The 19,805-nt window shown below is 42.1% G+C and overlaps 1 protein-coding gene across 10 annotated transcripts in view; it reads right to left on the reverse strand.

Annotated features, from left to right (window-relative positions):
• Positions 1–19,805, reverse strand: part of LOC137347765 (astrotactin-2-like) — a 1,864,757-nt gene that overhangs the window by 978,005 nt on the left and 866,947 nt on the right. For all 10 annotated transcript variants that reach the window (XM_068012699.1, XM_068012698.1, XM_068012697.1 and 7 more), the window contains 2 exons: positions 18,833–18,907; positions 7,979–8,116 (listed from right to left, as the gene is read on the reverse strand). In XM_068012699.1, coding sequence (XP_067868800.1) covers positions 7,979–8,116; positions 18,833–18,907 — 213 coding nt within the window. The remainder of the gene's footprint in view (positions 1–7,978; positions 8,117–18,832; positions 18,908–19,805) is intronic.

The raw sequence follows: 19,805 nt of genomic DNA on the forward strand, positions 1-19,805 counted from the left end.
TTATGATGGATTCCTTTGACAGCGGGTAATGAACAGCTTTAGAGATAATGAATAAGTGGCAGAGGAGAATAAAATAATCAATTTGCCCTTTTACGTTAAGTCAGCCATTTATCACCAGCATCTGCTGTCACTGTCTGGTAGAAATTATTGGCATTTTTTATTGATTAAACAGTAGGCTTTGAGCAAAATCTCTCTTGGAAACTTATCACTGATTTCATGCTTAAGTCAGGTTTCAGACAGCATTGCAATCTACACTGGAATTCCAGAGGGAGAATCAGCTACCACAGGATGGCTTCCATTTCTGGCAGTCCATACAAACCCAATTTGAAAATATAAAAATCGAATCCAACACATTGTGTAATCTATCATCATGTCATGGGTTTTACTTAATAATGTCTAAAAAAAAGCTAAAGGGTAACCAGGAGTGTATTTTTTGAGCAAATAAGTAACGCTAGCAAAAGACCAGTGAAGCATTTCTTGATCTCACTGTTTATATAATAATTAATTGGCAATGCTATCTATTTGAAGGGCTTTATTAAGTTTATGATGGATGAATTAACTTTTACAATGCTGTACCTGTCTGAACGAATTGAGAGGCAGTAATTTTATAGCTAAGGTATGGGAAATAAAATGGGGTGATGATTGTTGCATTGTCTGTATTCTATGGTTCTCTATCCAAAGGCCATGCCTTAAAAGTGGGATGGTAGGATGCTGTCAATCACAACACTGCAGATCATGAATAGGAACTTTTCTTTCCCTGATGCTGGGGTACTGCAGTCACTGCTGTTTTAACTATCTACTCTCAACAGCTGTTGTTTTAAGCACATACTAATTTTTAAGATTTGGAAGATTTATTCATTAGCTTCTTAAGTGAGTCATTACCCACTGTCAAAGGAATCCAAGCACAGCATTGACACTGCAGAGAGATGGCTTTTGTGTTCCCAATGGTTTAATAGACTGCCTAATAGGGAACTGGCCTGTGCAGACCATGATGGTCCCAAGTTTGATCTCTTGACCGTGCTGAGAATGCAAGGTTCAGGTGGGACAGAAATAGAGGCATCATGAATTGTTTCTGCATTCCTGAGCTAGTCACAATCCAGTTGTACAATAACTGTAATTGTGTATAAATGTGGCTTGAAGTCACTGATCCTAGAGACCAATCAAATTTTGACAATTGGATTGAGGCCTCTTTAAGGAAGTAATCTCAAATTCAATCTCAATCAACAGCTGTTCTAGAGTTATAAAGCCCACAGAACAATTTAACTTTTCACTAACATTAAGTGTTTCATTGACTTTCCAAAGTCAGTGTGTAGCGTTCTACACATCTATTTGTATATGCAATGTAGAGCTCGGCTTCACCTAGGTGTGATTTTTTTTTTAGATTTAGAGATACAGCACTGAAACAGGCCCTTCGGCCCACCGAGTCTGTGCCGACCATTAACCACCCATTTATACTAATCCTGCACTAATCCCGTATTCCTATCACATCCTCACCTGTCCCTATATTCCCCTACCACCTACCTATACTAGTGGCAATTTATAATGGCCAATTCACCTATCAACCTGCAAGTCTTTTGGCTGTGGGAGGAAACCGGAGCACCCGGAGGAAACCCACGCAGACACAGGGAGAACTTGCAAACTCCACACAGGCAGTACCCGGAATCGAACCCGGGTCCCTGGAGCTGTGAGGCTGCAGTGCTAACCACTGCGCCACTGTGCCGCCCCACAGCTGTGGAGCTGTGATTATTGCCAGCACCATTCTAAAGTAATATTAAACAAATATTTGAGCGAGAAAGATTTGCAATGAAGGAACGCTGCCTTGATATATACTTCTGTGGTGCACACCAGTTTGACTTCCATTCATCTTTGTAAGATGGTGATTACTTCAAATATAATTTGTTTTACTAATTGGTTAGTCATAGTTTAAGGTCATTATAAGCAATGAGCGTAACAGTATTCAATCACCCAATTATCCTCCTTAATAGAGATTAGCACTTTCATTATCATGTAATTACGCTTTTTGGATAATTGACAAATATTCTTTTAATTCTTGCTTTTTACATCCTCCTTCAAAACATGTCTTTTGATAAAATGAATGACAAAGATAAGCATTTTTATGTAGTTGTATAGTATAGCTTTCCTCGCATCCCTTTGTGAGTCTAGATTAGGCTGTCATTCTCCTTTTCACAGATAGTGCAAACCAATGGCCTTGTCAAGCTTTGGCTCGAATGTTATGCTGGCCAACTGGCCAGTAAATTACCCTGAGTGGTGAATGATCCACTTATAAAAGCAAATGGAGGCCATATAAATTCCCACATCCAAGCTTCATCTGATGCTATGAAATATCTGATCTACCAGTTCAGAAATGGGATTGGCAAAGGACTGAACCGCACTTAGGTACATATTACATACTGTTGCCAATTTGGGTGCGTTATCACAAATTGGAATGGATTTGAGGTCTGAACTCCTTCCACCTCCCTCACCCACTCGAGCAAACATATTGCTTTCACTTTAGTTCACTATTTCTTGATGACTGCTCATCCCTTCCTTTCCTCGTATGTGAAAAAAGTCAGTCTCTCTCTCCCTCTCCCTCTCTCTCCTCAGTGCACTCTGGCTTATATAGACAGGAGTGTGGTTAACATCAGTTGCAACTTGTTACCTCCACTAACTAACAAATAGTCTGAGTTTCTGCGTCTGTGCAACTGGCCCACGATTTTCCTCTTAAACTGATTGGGCAGAAAATCATGGGCTGGTGAACAAAGAAGCCCAGTAATATTCTCATCACCAGTTAGCATGACAATGGCAAGTGAGAATGAGATATCTCAACTTACTTTCGCGAAGGGTTCTGATTACTCCCCTTAGCGTTACAACATGAGAGTCTTAAAAAACCTCCTTTCAATAATTTTGTAGAAACATTGGTGTACTCTTTCTCACCCAGTATTCTTGGGGTGGGATGGTGGGTCCCTGTATTGTCCCACTGAACTGTTAAGGAGCATGAAACTTTGCAGCCCAGGTTCAATCTTTATGCATCTAATTGACTATGTATAACCAGCATCATTAAATAAGGATATATGAGCATACATCTCAATGCTGTTTGTGGCACCTTTCTGTTTGCATATTGGCTTCTACATTTTCTATGTTACAATCGTGCCTTAAGTTTAAAAATAATTGCAATTAAGAACAGCTAGCCAGTTAAAAACATTGAGATAATGAATGTGCTAGCATATTTTAAAGGATCATTTCAACAAAACTCAAAGAATTAGTTTTGCAGAACCGCACTGTACAAGACAATTATTTTTCATGATTTATGTACAAAATTAGAAGATGAAAATTATTTTCACACACAAGTGGAGTCTCATTAAGAGGAAACAGCATAAAACTCCCAACTGCGCCTCAGCAAACGAGACAGCAACAGGTCAACAACAGTTGAGATGAATGTCGAGATCATTTACATAAATTTCACAAAATGAAAAGATAATTAATTGTACAGAGTTAAATTGGTAATCTGTAACAAAGTGTTATGTTTTGCTCACTATGGACTTGCAAATGAAATTGTGGTGATTTTAAGCTAACAATCTCAATATGTTTGTCACCCTTTAAGTAACCCATGTTCCCAAGATTTCCTTGAGGTATCAGACAGTGAAAAACAATAACCTCTTGGTATTAAGGTAGAAGGTGATCTTGTTTCTCCTAATTGGAGATGAGGAATTCCAAAAAAATGGCCCAAAGTGATCCAGCCTGCCATTTTTCTATCTTTTCTTGTAACCCACCACCACTTGACTCCTTTTGGTTTTGTCCTCCAGGCTGATAGGACTCCTCTTGGAGTGGAAAATTGTTGCCACTAATTAAACTCACTTGCCCAGCAGGAATGGTGTGTGCGGGAGGTATATTTTGGCCAAGCCTGAGATTGCTCCATGAACATCTGATGCCATTTCAGCTTCACAGACTTTCAAGTCGACTGAAGGCTCCTGCTATTGAGAGACCCGGGCCTACTTTAGTTGCAAAAGCCACAGCCCGATGACATCATCAGCAATGGGAACTGACATTAACAAAAAGTCGGGGCAGTCCGCACTGTCTGGAACCTGACAACAGAATTACTGTAGGAGACACCGACTGACCAGAAGAACCTATGGTAATACTGCTGACAGAACTCCTTGTGGGCCAGGTGGAGCAGGAGTGTCCTTCCCAGGCCTCACAAGGAGTCCTTGGGGTTTCGCAGCAGAGGCCGTGTACTGATCACTGTCAGACTACTGGTCTCTCCGACTGCTGGGGATCGTTCCCATAGCTCCCTGGCTGCAGCCTCCTACCACAAAATTTCCACCAGCTGGCCTGGTAGTGGGTCTGGTCAGGTTTGGGCAGGAACTCTGGATTAATGACTTAAATGAGGTCCTGGCATTAAGGTAATCAGTGCCTCCAAGTCCCTGAAACCTCTGGGTGCATTGCCTGTTTTAAGTCTCTTTGAAATGTGTGTGAGGTATCTTGTCAAGCTAGAATTCAACTGCAATTCCTCCATCAGTGAGTCCTCTAATAATCTATCCTCTAAATAACTTCTGGACTTCATTCGTCCGCTACACTTGTTTCTGAACTTGGATAACAGTTTGTTGATTCTCTACACTGACTCCAACTACCTACGTCAACTTTAGCTTACTATGGGACTTACATTTTACCTCTGGACTCTTTTCTGTTGTCTCCTCTCTATGTAATTAGGCCTAAGTAACTTAAGCTTTCCCCAAGTCCATTTGCATGCATACTTTGACTGCTGTTTTGGATCCAAGCCCATTACTTATATTTCCACCTTATTATCCTCGCATCTCTTATTTTCTCTCACCCCTCTTAGATACTTCTTTCGTGTCATTATGCCTCCTTTCATTTCTGCTCTCTCAGATATTCTGCCTTCCCAAATCCCTACCCCAACCCTTCAGTACTCCTCGACCTTCCTACTCTCCTGCTGCCATCCCAGGTTTGACTCCCTCCTAGATAAGCTTCCCACTGCGCCTCGCTTGGCTTCCTCCAAAGGGCTCATCAAGACACTTGGCGCTGCCTCATTATGAGCAGCAATTCCAACTGTCCTATCCGACCTTTCTGCCCACTGCACTGGCTAGGGGTTAATCTTGCCAATCTCCTCCCTGTTCAACTCACCCTTCCCAGTGCTGATACTGTGGACTCGGCCAGTGATTCAGCTATCACTGCTCCTTCCGTATCTCTCTCCAGAATCTCTGTTCACTCATGAACAAAGCCGTTGCAATCTATGAGCTTAGTTGGGTTGATTGCATCGACATCTTTGCCTTGACAGAAACCTGGCTGAGGGGTGATGACACCTTCCTTCTAACTGAAGCCTTTCTGCCTGGCTATACCCTTCACCATTTGCCTTGCCAAGACCGTCATGTTGATTGTGTGATTCTTATAACCAAATCCCGCCTTGGTTTGTCCCCTTATTCCTCTGGCACCTTCTCCTCCTTTGAGCATCTCGACCTTATTCCACCCCCTCACCTCTCATTTCAAATCCTGGTTCTCCACTGCCCACCCAAGTACCATGCAGATTTTCTCACTGCGATAGTCATTGCTTTTCTTCCTCAGCCTCTGCACAAAGTGACTTCTCAATTTTAAGACTCTCCTCCTCGTTTTCAAATCCCTCCATGATCTGGCTCGTCCCTATCTCGGTAATCTCTTCCAGTGCTACAACCCTCTAAGATACCTGTGCTTCTCCGACTTTGGCCTCTTGAGCATCCTTGATTTTAATTGCTCCACCATCGGCGGTTGTCCCTTCAGTTGCCTAGACCCTAAGCTTTGGAATTCCCTCCCTAAATCTCTCCACCTCACTTTCCTCCGATGAGTCTTCTTAAAACCTACCTCTTTGACTAAGCTTTTGGTTATCTGCTCTAATATATCCCTATGTGGCTCGTGTCATACTTTGATTTATGATGTCCCAAGAAGAGGCCTTACGACACCTTATTACCTTAAAGGCGCTGTATAAATAGAAATTGTTGTTATTTCAATGGCTCTGATGAAATAATTTGTCAAATAGCAGTGCTTTAAATTTAGTATTTAAAAATTCTGCCATGATCTAATGTGTATATGATGCAACTGTTGTAATTCGTGCATCTGTTTCCTTGAACCAGGCTTTTAAGGGCACCTTTCAAACAGTTTTGAACATATATATAAATATATATATATTATATATTGAATAAAGCGGATCATCTCTCTGCAACACAGAAAAGAGGCAAGAACAGCCATGACAAAGCATTTGTCTCTTGTTTTAACTTGGTATATGCTCCTTGAAGTCAGTGATGATACAATAGGAGTTAAACATCAGATGCACCCAGAAAAATCATGCCGTGACCTAATTGGATACTATATTTTCATGATTACTCAGCTGTCTCTGACCTCAAAGAAGAACCAAGCTACAGCAATTTAAACACAAACGTACTGTGTCATTGATTCAAATATGTCTAAAATTGGCAGCTCTTCTTGATGTTAGGAGGCAGCCATTTAAATTCCATAAAGCTTTTCTAACTTCTTTGGGGTGTGTGGGGGTGGAGGAGGGGGAGGAATTTAAAAGCCTGGAGCTTTTCAAAAATGTTTCAATTCGGTCATGTGCCAATGAAGAGAAGTCATCTGAATAGAACTTCTTGATGAGAATTAGCTAAACAGACAATCCTGCAAATGCTCAGAGCATAGAACAGTTAGATACATAAAGATATCAGAGATAGAGTTTCTGCTAGGTTGTGCTGGTGCAGTTTGGCCAGAACCAGTGCCAGATCATGGAATATCAAACACTATTTATGTTCAGGGCAAACTGCGTTTCCTTTGAGAAGGCTCCTAAAATTAAGCCTTTTTTCTTTCGGTGGAAGGGCACAAATAGGCACCTATTAAAAGCATTCAAATATTAATAAATATTTAATTTACTAAGAAACTGACTGTACATGATTGAAACTGGTAAATGGTTCTGTATATTTTTCAATTATTTAAAATTGGATTACTCAGAGGTGGTGGACTAAACATTCAAGTAAAAATGTTATTTATTACTGATAAATCAATTTTCTGCTGCACCAGGTTATCACCCCTAAATATATCAAGGATTATTTTTTAAGCAATTTGTTTATGATCATGCAAATAAATTTGAGCAGAAAACCTTAACCATAAAATCAATTCGGAAAACTAGCACAATGTTCAGTTCAATTTGCACCTGAATGAACGATTGTGCCCAAATTGGAAACTCTACCTTATGATCGATTAGAATGCAAACCTTTTGCCTTCCTTTGTACATGCAACTAACATCTATTGTAAATATATATTACTGTTATTTATTCATGCTTTCATTTACTGTAAAACAAATTTGATTGCCTTAAACAATGTCTAATGTGATCTTATTCTGTGCTTCTTGGAGATCTGAGGGGACCCTGCAGAAATATGTGACGAGTAACTAAAGCAAACCTACAGAAAGGTTTTCCATTTTGTTATCTTACATGTGCTATTAAATTTAGACAGCAATAAGGGCAAGTGTGAACACTGTTAGGAGCAAGTACCCACTTATGAGAGTAATGTGAGACATAGAAGTGAGAGTAAAAAGGGTAAAAGACATAAAAATGGAACAAAGGATTTAAAAAAATTATTTATCATGACTCCGCCATCAAGAAGTGTAACCCACAAGAAAAAAACTTGAAACTTTTCACATTGTTAATGAGCTCGACAATATCTCAACTGGCAGCAGAAATAATAATTCATTCAGAAAAGGTAAAAAACGAGTGTCCTAATTTGATATGCATGACACAGAAAATGATGGAAAGCCACATTAGAAAACTGAACAAACAGATAAAAGGCAACATCCATCATACTGCATGTTGCTCTATGAATGTGATGAATTAGAAATAACAGCTGGCAAAGGTTTTCCTAATTTGACTTCCAGATAATACAATAACATCAACACAATGAAAGGTATCCTTATCCCTCCATCTTATGCCGATGATTGGTATCTTACCTGACCTCTCCGGTGTCCTCTGTGACTAGTACATCGGTCTTGCAGCTGGCCAATGGCCTGATCGACAGCTCCACCGGAGGCACAACAAAACTTTTACTGACTGGCAGCCATAAACCTTGACCCAGGCTATAGGTGGACCTATGAAGAGAAAGAGGCTAAATAAATATACAGGACGGAAAATTGGAAATGGCCTGAAAATGGTTGTGGGGATCACCATGTGGGATCATCCTGCATCTGTTGCTTTTGATCCAGGCAGCAGTTTTCTTTTTTCAACTCATTCAAGGGATGTGGTGTTGCTGGCTAGGCCAGCATTTATTGCCCATCCCTAATTGTCCATGAGAAGGTGGTGGTGAGCTGCCTTATTGAACCACTGCAGTCCTTGGAGTGTACGTATACCAACAGGGCTGTTATGAAGTGAGTTCCAGGATTTTGACCCAGTGACAGTGATGGAATGGTGATATAGTTCCAAGTCAGGATGGTGTGTGACTTGGAGGGGAACTTGCTGGTGGTGGTGTTCCCATGCTGATTTAAATGATTGTAGTGTGCAGCCAAGCTAACTGAACAGGGGAAGCAAAATTGTGAGAGTGTAGCATGAGTTAAAACTAGTCCGCATTGCCTAAAGGCAGCCTGCAACTCTTAGAGGGGAGATTCATTATGGCTGGAGCAGGTACTGGAAGTCATTCTACAACAGATTCTGACTTGGGAAAGGGAGAAGATTGACACAGCATGGCAGAGATTGGGCTCCATGATTTTCTAATGCTGTACTGGAGCGGGGTGGGGGGTGGCTTGGAACAGGAAGCGAAGAGGAGGAGAGATGTCATCTACCCACAGGGGGCTAGCAAACCCTCCAGACAAACTTTGTGAAGGCAGTGGAACCAGATAGCTATGGCAGTCATTGCCAGGAATTTAACCCTGAGGAACTGGATGCAATACCACAAAAAGTTCACTGACCTGACACGAGTGGTCAACGTCAGTGAATGCATCTTCAAATGCTATATCCCATCAACTGGACCACTAGCTTCACGCACTGCTCAATGCACCACATCACATTACTCACCTAACAACAATCTCCATCAGTCATGACTCATACCTAACTCATTCATATCTTCACCTCACCCCATACACTTAGCATTGCTGCAAGCCTCACACCAACATCTCACAGCTTGCATACACTGCCAGCTATTCAACCATGACAGCCGCATTACCCAAACAAATAGTGCCACGCACATTAACACATACTGACACACCTAATCCTCACTCTCATATCACACTTCCCTTCTTCCTACAATCTCTTCTGATTTACAAGCTGCAGATGGTGTAAGCATGCACTTCTGGCTTTCCCCTCACCACAACCCTACTCTTGTGCCTTTTCCTTTCAGATACCAAAGAAATGCAAACTGGCCAGGCAGTGGTGGAACAGCAAGAGGCAGAAGAACAGGAAGACAGTGATGAAGAAGAAACACTGCTCCTTGCTCTCACACTCACAGCCACCAGCTCAGATACTGACACTGTGCATACTTCAGAGGATAGGTCAGAAGCAGGATCTACACATGGTGAAACACTGGTCACGAATGGCCTGCAGCCAGGGCAGGGGACAAGGGTAGCACAGGTGCCAGCTCCACAAAGGGCGAGATCGCATTTAAGTTCTGTCACAGAAACTTTGATGGGGCAGCCTACAGAAGAAAACTGATGGATATGTGCAATGAAATGCTTGTTACATTGGCAGACCTGCCCGAAAGCTTGTGATCAATTTCAATCAGCATGGAGAAGTCTAGCACCTACGTGGCACAGGGCTTTGTGCAGAGCTTGGAGCCTATCCTTTCCAGCGTGTAATTGCTGGCCAACACAATTAGTACATTGGTGGACCCAACCATAATGCTATGTCTGATGGCCAATGTCTCAGCTTCCACCGCAGCACAAACAGAAGCCACCCAACATCTGGGTATTGCAATGGAAGCTCAGACTACTTTCATGCAAACTCAGCTTGCTGCCAGAGTACTCTGCATGCTTCCGATGGATGGTTCCTTCATGTGCGATAACACCCTCACGAAAATGACATGCAGTGCAGCTACCACCGGAGCTGTGTAACGAGCTACAGGCGCCAATTTGGAGGCAAAGTTGCACTCGTAGCACTGGAAGACCAGACACTAAGGAGCTGAATTTCATGGCCATATTGACTTATCACATCCCTAAGTAATATCCCAAGTGCTTCCCATACATGGAATTGCTTTCAAGTAAACAGAAGCCATTTTACACACAGCAGAATACTATGAACAGTGACGGAAATTATTTTTTTTTATGGCATTGTTAGTTCATGGAATAATATTGGCCAAGACACCACAAAAGCTCTTATACTCTTCTTTGAAGAGTATCATGGGATCTTCAACAGTCACCTGGACCACCAGAAAAAAAAATAAATGATGGGCCTTGGTTTGATGTACCATCAACAATGCAACTCTTTTGGTACAGAGCATTAACCTAGCTTTTGAGCTTAATTCTTGTGGTGAAAGAGTCTATGGTGATACGTTTCAAAGGAATACACTTGACCCACTAGGCATCAAAAGTATTTCTTATGGAACAATCAGAATTCTATTTACATAAATCCAATCTAAACAACAACAATTCAGTGTGAAAGAAGAAATACATTCAAACATAGAAACACAGAAAATAGGAGCAGCAGTAGGCAATGGCCCTTCGAGCCTGCTCCGCCATTCATTGTGATCATGGCTGATCATCCAACTCAGTAACCTGTTCCTGCTTTTCCCCCATATCCTTTGATCCCTTTCACCCCAAGAGCTATATCTAACTCCTTCTTGAAAACATACAATGTTTTGGCCTCAACTGCTTTCTGTAGTAGCGAATTCCACAGGCTCACCACTCTCTGGTGAAGTAATTTCTCCTCATCTCAGTCCTGAAAGGTTTACCCCGTATCCTTAGACTATGACCCCTGGTTCTGGACTCCCCCACCATCAGGAACATCCTTCCTGCATCTACCCTGTCAAGTCCTGTTGGAATTTAAAGGTTTCTATGAGATCCCCCCTCACTCTTCTGAACCCCAGCGTATATAATCCTAACCGACTCAATCTCTCCTCATACGTCAGTCCTGCCATCCAGGAATCAGTCTGGTAAACCTTCGCTGCACTCCTCTATAGCAAGAACATCCTTCCTCAGATAAGGAGACCAGAACTGTACACAATATTCCAGGTGTGGCCTCACCAAGGCCCTGTATAATTGCAGCAAGACATCCCTGCTCCTGTACTTGAATCCTCTCACTATGAAGGCCAACATACCATTTGCCTTTTTTACCGCCTGTTGCACCTGCATGCTGACCTTCAGCAACTGGTGTGCGAGAACACCCAGGTCTCATTGCACATTCCCCTCTCTCAGTTTATAGCCGTTCAGATAATAATCTGACTTCTTGTTTTTGCTACCAAAGTGGATAACCTCACATTTATCCACATCATACTACACCTGCCATGCATTTGCCCACTCACTCAACTTGTCCAAATCACCCCGAAGCCTCTCTGTATCCTCCTCACAACTCACCCTCCCACCCAGTTTTGTGTCATCTGAAATTTTGGAGATATAACATTTAGTTCCCTCATCTAAATCATTTATATTGTGAATAACTGGGGTCCCAGCACCGATCCCTGCGGTACTCCACTCGTCACTGCCTGCCATTCGGAAAAAGACCCATTTATCCCGACTCTTTGCTTCCTGTCTGCCAACCAATTTTCCATCCATTGCAATACACTACCCCCAATCCCATGCGCTTTAATTTTACACGCTAATCTCTTAAGTGGGATTTTGTCGAAAGCCTTCTGAAAGTCCAAATAAACCACATCCACTGACTGTCCCTCATCAACTCTACTAGTTACATTCTCAAAGAATTCTAGTAGATTGTCAAGCATGATTTCCCTTTCGTAAATCCATGCTGACTCTATCCGATTCTACCACTGTTCTCTAAGTGCTCTGCTATAAAATCTTCGATAATGGACTCTAGAATTTTCCCCACTACCGACGTCAGGCTGACTGGTCTATCATTCCCTGCTTTCTCTCTACCTCCCTTTTTAAATCAAGAAAATAGAGAAAGACTAAAAGTACTTCAATACATTATTCCTCTTTGAAGAACACAAATCTAATTTCATCTGATCTTTCAAGACTTTCATCATGAACCATAAGCACTGCCTGATGGTACATGACATTCAAAGGTTTTTCTTTTGAATCCCGAAATACATCAAATAAGTGTTGAAATTCTTCTGAAGTATCACATTACTAATGTACAAAATTTTAACAAACTTGGAAAGGTAACAGCCACCTTTCGAATGCTTAAGTTTCCAGAATAATCAGTTCCTGTCATGTGAGTACTATTCAGAGTTTGCAGGGAAATAGTTCGAGAAATTTTCCATTGCACAACTCCTACCACAGATTTGATGCTTTCTAAACTGTTTAACCTACTTACTTCACACTTGCAACTGTCTAGGGTTGGACAGTGTAAAGAGTAGCTGTCTGGCAGCATGTGTCAATAAACTTTTAATGCCTAACCCTGATCACATGTATAATCAGGGCATTAACTTCAAGATGGCAACTCTGGGGTGCTTCGACTCTAAAGGAAGTATGCTGGTGAGAGCAGAGAACCAGTTTAGAAACAGACCAACCAGAATGGCAAAAATGGTAGATAATACACAATTACCCTAGGGATCACTGGTACAAAGCTTGAATTATTCGAACTGGAGCTAATATCTCATTAAGCATGAATTAATATTAGCTTGATGAAAACAAAATAAGGTTTTACAGTTTGTGTTCTTAGTAACTTCTTGGTACAGGCCTCAGATAGATATTGGGGTTATTTTCTTCTGTTCTGGGCATCCCTTTGCAAGGCCATCATACATTGCTCATCCCTAGTTCCCCTTAAACATTCACTCCCTGCACCATTAGGTGCATCTTGGCTGCAGCGTGTACTATCTACATGACAGCACCTCCCAAACTCAAGACCTCCACCATCTCGAAGGACAAAGGTATCAGGTGCACATGGACATGACCACTTTCAAGTCAAACACCAACCTGAATTGGACATATATCACTTCATCTTCAAAAGCCTGAAACTCCCTATCTAACACCACTGTGGGAGTACTTTAATCACGTGGACTTTGGCAGTTCAATGTGGCGGCTCACCAGCACATTCTTGAGGACAGCTAAAGATAGTCAATAAATACTGGCCTTGCTAGCAATGCCCATATCGCAAGAGTTAATTAAAAAACCATCAAAAATAGGTTATATGTACATTTTTATAAAATTTATCCCTAGCTCCAGCTGAATTATGGTGGTGATGGTGTTGTGTTTGATTGCTCAGTGATTAATTGCTCTGTGCTATGTTTATAAGGATGCTCAATCTGCTGTCTTCCAACTCTGAGAGGCATGGTTGCAAAAGTGAAATAAAGACAGATCTAGGCCGCCAGTTTGAATAAAGCCTACACACACAGAAATCGTGAGTCTCGCTAGTTTAGTTTAGAGATACAGCACTGAAACAGGCCCTTCAGCCCACTGAGTCTGTGCCGACCATCAACCACCCATTTATACTAATCCTACACTAATTCCATATTCCTACCACATCCCCACCTGTCCCTATATTTCCCTACCACCTACCTATACTAGGGGCAATTTATAATGGCCAATTTACCTATCAACCTGCAAGTCTTCGGCATGTGGGAGGAAACCGGAGCACCCGGAGAAAACTCACGCGGGCACAGGTAGAACTTGCAAACTCCACACAGGCAGTACCCAGAATTGAAAGCGGGTCGCTGGAGCTGTGAGGCTGCGGTGCTAACCACTGTGCCACTGTGCCGCCCTTTGTGCTTGGGGTACAAAACAACAGATGGGCGCCCAGACACACATGAAGTAGTACATCTGCTCTGCCCAAATTTTTCAGTATCAACTCCTCCATTAGACTCCCACCTTAGCTCCTCACAAGTCAAACACTTCTCTGTAGCCTGCCAATGTGTAACTTGTATCTAGTCTGTCACATTCATTATATTTGAAAAAAATAAGTTTTTAAGAATAATTATGTTAAAAATGTAGTTATTTCTTGATGCTCCCAAACCAAAAAGAAGGTATTAGATGCACCTATTTACATCACTTGGACTGTACAAACTTCACAGGCAGGCCAAACTACACATTTCAGCAGTTGAACAATGTGTGACATGTTAAAATGCTTCTGTCTCTAAAAAGTACCATATCCTCTGTCTTATTTTGATCAGTGGTATAGAAGATCCATTATGCTAATAGCAGTGTATTAAATGTCCATTAAACAAACAAACAGGCTTTGGTCATTAACGTAAATGTTTTCCACTAGGTATTTCATTAAAGTTTCTACTATTGCATGACTTCATATTCACAGGTGTCCAATTCACCCTGAGGTACCATGCTAGATAGATTTCAACCCTTGCTGATACAGCAGCTGGAAGCATTTAATACATCTGAATTCTAACCATCCTGTAACCTAAAAATCCCTTTTATTCTGGTGCAGGTGTGACATGGTTGAAGAGTTATCAGCTCCATTGTGAAGGACTGCATGACTGCATTTACTGCTCTCCAGACTGAAAGAGCTGAACACCATCTGCTTTTCCTTGTGCACTAATTTGTTTCATTAATTTGCACACAAGTGAAAAGCTGGTGAGTAGTTGTAGAGGGAGAAAGGAACAAAAACAGACTGTGAATTTTGGGTAATTGACATAACACAGTGAAATCTGCTTTTAAGACTCAGTCAGAGGAGTGACCCATACTCAGAACTTAAACGGGCTGAATTCTACAAAACAGTACCAACGAAGTGTTTATGGCATTACTTTGGCCAAATTATTGGCTGATGTATATCAGACCAAGCTGAACTTTGGTTTCACATCACTATTTCTGAATCTCTAAACTTAAAGGTTAACTTTAACTTCTGTTCTTCTCCCTCCATTTGCCACATAAATTTACAACTCTGAAACTGACAGAAGTTGGAGTGCCACATTCTGCCAAGTCAAAAATCAGAAAGGAAGCAGGGCTTGGGAAAAAGAGCAGAGCTGAACGTAACTGACAGCAACAGCTCAATTCCAAGGCCTGACTTGTTACCAGGTGCTGGCTTTGTCCATGCCCAGATCTTCAGACTGTGAAACTATGCATACATGCAGTAAAGTAACAGCATTGGAGTTGCAGCCTGCGCAACAGTCAAAGATGTCATGGAGCATCAACTGTTGTGCTTTAATCTCTCGGTTACATTCTCAGGCTGCATTTGGCATCCATCTCGTCATGAACGCAAACTGGTTGAATGGTAGCTGGAGTAAGTGGAAGGCTCATGGCTGACTGGACAGATGTTTAAGATGGGCAGCACAGTGGCGCAGTGGTTAGCACCGCACCTCACAGCTCCAGCGACCCAGGTTCAATTCTGGGTACTGCCTGTGTGGAGTTTGCAAGTTCTCCTTGTGTCTGCGTGGGTTTCCTCCGGGTGCTCCGGTTTCCTCCCACATGCCAAAGACTTGCAGGTCAATAGGTAAATTGGCCATTATAAATTGCCCCTAGTATAGGTAGGTGGTAGGGAAATATAGGGACAGGTGGGGATGTGGTAGGAATATGGAATTAGTGTAGGATTAGTATAAATGGGTGGTTGATGGTTGGCACAGACTCGGTGGGCCGAAGGGCCTGATTCAGTGCTGTATCTCTAAATAAAAAAATAAAATAAATAAATGGCTCAGAGTTGCTCTGAGACCCAGAAAAAAAAAACAAAAGCAGAATACAGGAGCCTGACTACCCTCTGTCTGCATATAGCACTCACTTATAGTCCAAGTATACATATTTCAGACATCATACTTCCAAAATACTAAAACAAAATTAAAAGGTATTCATTTCATGCTTATTTACCATCACCTGCCAATCTGAAGACTTCACTAACCAAAATCAATTCACCTCAAGATGTGCTGATTAACAGCAATTAGACTTAAAGTGACAAACTAAGATAATCACAGTGTAAACCTGACCACAGATAAACCACTTCTATGGAATAATGCATTGTGCTTTACATGGCATAACACTCATTATAATAGAGTTTCATCTGTCTATCATAAGCAACGCCACAGGAGATTCATTAAGTTGTTTTTAAAAACAATGGCCAGAATTTTACCACCTCTCCCCCAACCTGGGTATGGGGTGAAGTGGACGGGGGAGAGTGGGGAGCTGTAAAGTTGAGTGGGAGGCAGAGGGTGTTGTGTCTGCCCCCTACCCGTCCTAGCTGGTATTTCACCAGTGGTGGGGGAGGTGGCAAGCGGCCTGCCCACCTCAATTAAGCCAATTGAGGCCCTGAAGGGCTGGTAAAATAACAGTGGTGAATGGCCACTTCAGCACCTGAGGAGGTCGCCCAGTAAACCTGGCGGCCTCCTTGTGGGCTGGGAGGGGCCTTCATTATCACGCACCCTGTGCTGCATGGCAGCCCTCCCAGCAGCAAGGGCCGTCCCCACTAAAACTAACCCTCCACCTTGCTTTCCGGCCTGCACCCCACCCCCTCACCGGGGCCTAGCCGATTCGCCCCGGCGAGGCCTGACCCCCACTCAGCTCTTTGAAGACCGATGTCCATGTTGCTCCTCATGCCGGGTGCAGTCCCAGCAATGGCCACTGCTCCCAGTGGTGTTGCTGGGACTGAAGAGCTGCTGGCCCTCTGATTGGCCAGCAGCTCTTGGAGGTGGGACTTCCTGTCTCAGAGGGGCAGAAGCCCTGACTTCTTCCAATTGAGGGTCTGAGCCACTCAAAATAGCAACGTGGCTTCCAGGACCACAAGAGGTGGGCTCGCTCCCCCCCACCTGACTTTTCAGCTGATGGGCAGGGTCACCGCCTTCTCATGAAATCCCGGCCAATGGTTAGAAACAATGGACCATTAATTAAAAAAATTATTTTCTTTCATTTTTCCCCATGAAATAGTGTATTCTGTTGTCAAAAAAGTGAAGGAGGGAGGATAAAGATGGTCAATGGAAATGTTTGTCATTTTTATAAGATATTAAGAAATAGGACCAGGAGTTGGCCATTTAGCCCCTTGAGCCTGCTCCGCCATTCAATACGATCATGATTGTGGGCTTAACTCCACTTTCCTGCTGGCTGCTTATAACCCTTGACTCCCTTGTCGATCAATAATCTGTCTAACTCAGCCTTGAACATATTCAATGACCCAGCCTCCACTGGTATCTGGGAAGAGAATTCCAAAGATTAACGACTCTCTGGGAGAAGAAATTCATCTCCATCTTAAATGGGAGACCCCTTATTTTTAAACTGTGTACCTTAGTTCTAGATTCCCCCACAGGGGGAAGAATCCTCTGAGCATCGATCCTGTCAAGCCCCCTCAGCATCTTATATGTTTCAATAATATATGCTTCACCTCTTATTCTTCTAAGTTCCAATGAATATAGGCCCAACCTGCACAACCTTTCCTCAGAAGACAACCCCTTCATCCCAGGAACCAACCAAGCGAACCTTCTCTAAACTGCTTCCAATGTAAGTATAACTCTCCTTAAGTAAGCAGACCATAAACTGGATGCAGTACTCCAGGTGCAGTCTCACCAATGTCCTGTAAAGTTGAAACAAGACTTCCCTACTTTTATACTCCATCCCCCTTGCAATACAGGTCAACATTCCATTTGCCTTCCTAATTACTTGCTGTACCTGCATGCTAACTTTTTGTGATTTCTGTACAAGGATATCAAGATCCCTCTTTACCATGGCATCCTGAAGTTTCTCTCCATTCAAATAATATTCTGCTTTTCTATTTCTGCCACCAAAGTGGACTACCCCACATTTCCCTACCTAATACTCCATCTGCCAAATTTTTGCCCACTCACTTGCCCACTAAAATGTTTCCAATCTTCTGCCCGACCACTAATCCTTGCAGCACTACACGCCTTTTGTTTCAATTTGATACCATCCTTAACATCCTTAGTTATCCACAGATGGTGCATCCATCTCCTAGAGTCTTTCTTTCTCAATGGAATATGTCTTTGTTGTGAGTTATGAAATATCTCCTTAAATGTCTGCCACTGCTTCTCTCGTCTTACCTTTTAATCTATTTTCCCAGTCTACTTTAGCCAATTCTGACTTCATACCCTTGTAATTGCCTTGATTTAAGTTTAAAACACTAGTTTCAGACCCACATTTCTCACCCTCAAAGTGAATATGAAATTCTATCATGTTATGATCACTCTTGCCTTGATGAGCCTTTATTGTCAGGTCATTAATTATTTCTGTCTCATTCCACATTACCACATCTAAAATAGCCTGCTCCCTGGTTGGTTCCAGAATATATCATTTTGTGTTAATGACCACATCAAACACTTCTGGGTCAGGTATAGCACAAGTTACACGCAGAATAAAGATTCCTCAATTCTGCTCTGGCGATATACCTTAATCCCAACCTCCAAAGAGTACTATGTTTCTGCACCAGTTTAAAGTTTGCCACTGAACTATCCTTATGTTTTTCCCAGAGTAAGACTACCAATTTGGTGATGAGTAGTGCTTAATTATGAATGGTTTCATGTATAGAGCAATGAAACTCAGTTCAGTTAGGACATTTATAAATGGGGAAGCTTTTTATCCAATCAGTCATGGCTGCATATGAGTCCAGAAGTAATAACATCCATATACCTACCCACCAATCCCTTGAAAGAGATAATCCTATTCAAACTGAGTCCAAGATAGAGAATGTGGTGCATTTTAGGTTTAGGTGATATATATCATAAGAGAGTTGACTATGACCAGTTAACACAGATAACCCCTCCTCATTAATAAGCTATTGCACCAGAAAAAGAGAAAGTTGATGAAAGAAATTCACTTTTTTTTTACCTGAATATCTTTTCTGGTGCCTGGTCCCCTGTCACAAGGTCATAGCCTCTTTCCAGTGTTGTATATGGCCATGGTCTACAAAAACACAGTAACAATTAAATGTAATTTAGGAAATGACTGGACAGCAAGAAAGGTTTCATTATTTCAAATATAATCACTGGAACAATCACCACGTGCTAAAAATATAAATGGCAACAACTTGCATTTATGGCTCAGATATTGACAGAAACAGTTAGTCAAAGCAATGGGGTGGAGTTTTGGTTGGGCCTACATACTGCGGAGTTTTAAGTCCACAGGGAAAGTGTTCAGATCCTGGCAAGCATGCAAGCTTGGGGTAGCCTGCAAGTGGGGGAAGCAGTCTTTCTCCTCCTGACCCACAAGCAGTGCTGTAATGGCACTTATCATCTCCCCGAAGTTCCCTTGAGCTGCCAGGTATCCTGAAGCCTAAAAAACCTGTTAAATGTGAGGGTCCTAGCCTCATTATAATATTCAAATGGACATCTGTCTTCTGGGAGCAGGTTGGCTTCCTGTTCCCTGTCCTACTCCATTAAACTGGGAAGTAGGCATGATGGAGGCAGGATGTAGTTGGGTTTGAGACTTAATTTATTTTTACATCTTACTCAACCCATCTTGTTTTGGAAGTTAAAATTAACCCCTCACTACCATTCCCAAGTATCTGTAGGCTGTTTGACCACAGAGGGGATCACAGCCAAGCTCATTTTCTTTTCATCTGACATCAATATTTGCTGCATTTTATTAGGGTTCATTTCTTAATAGATAGCCTTGGTTGATTTTTCCACTCCTTAGCCCAGGGCTGCACTGTTGGTCTGACTGACTATCAGCTAAAATGACATGGAACAAAAATCAAACTTGTGACCTATGGCTCTGTAGGGCTTAGTGTGTTTCTCTAATGTGTGGATCCAAGCAGGCAACCTAATCCAAGGCAGGCAGTGATATTTCATGCCCCTTAACA

Source organism: Heterodontus francisci, chromosome 32, assembly GCF_036365525.1.
Source record: "Heterodontus francisci isolate sHetFra1 chromosome 32, sHetFra1.hap1, whole genome shotgun sequence".
NCBI classification, from domain to species: Eukaryota; Metazoa; Chordata; class Chondrichthyes; order Heterodontiformes; family Heterodontidae; genus Heterodontus; species Heterodontus francisci.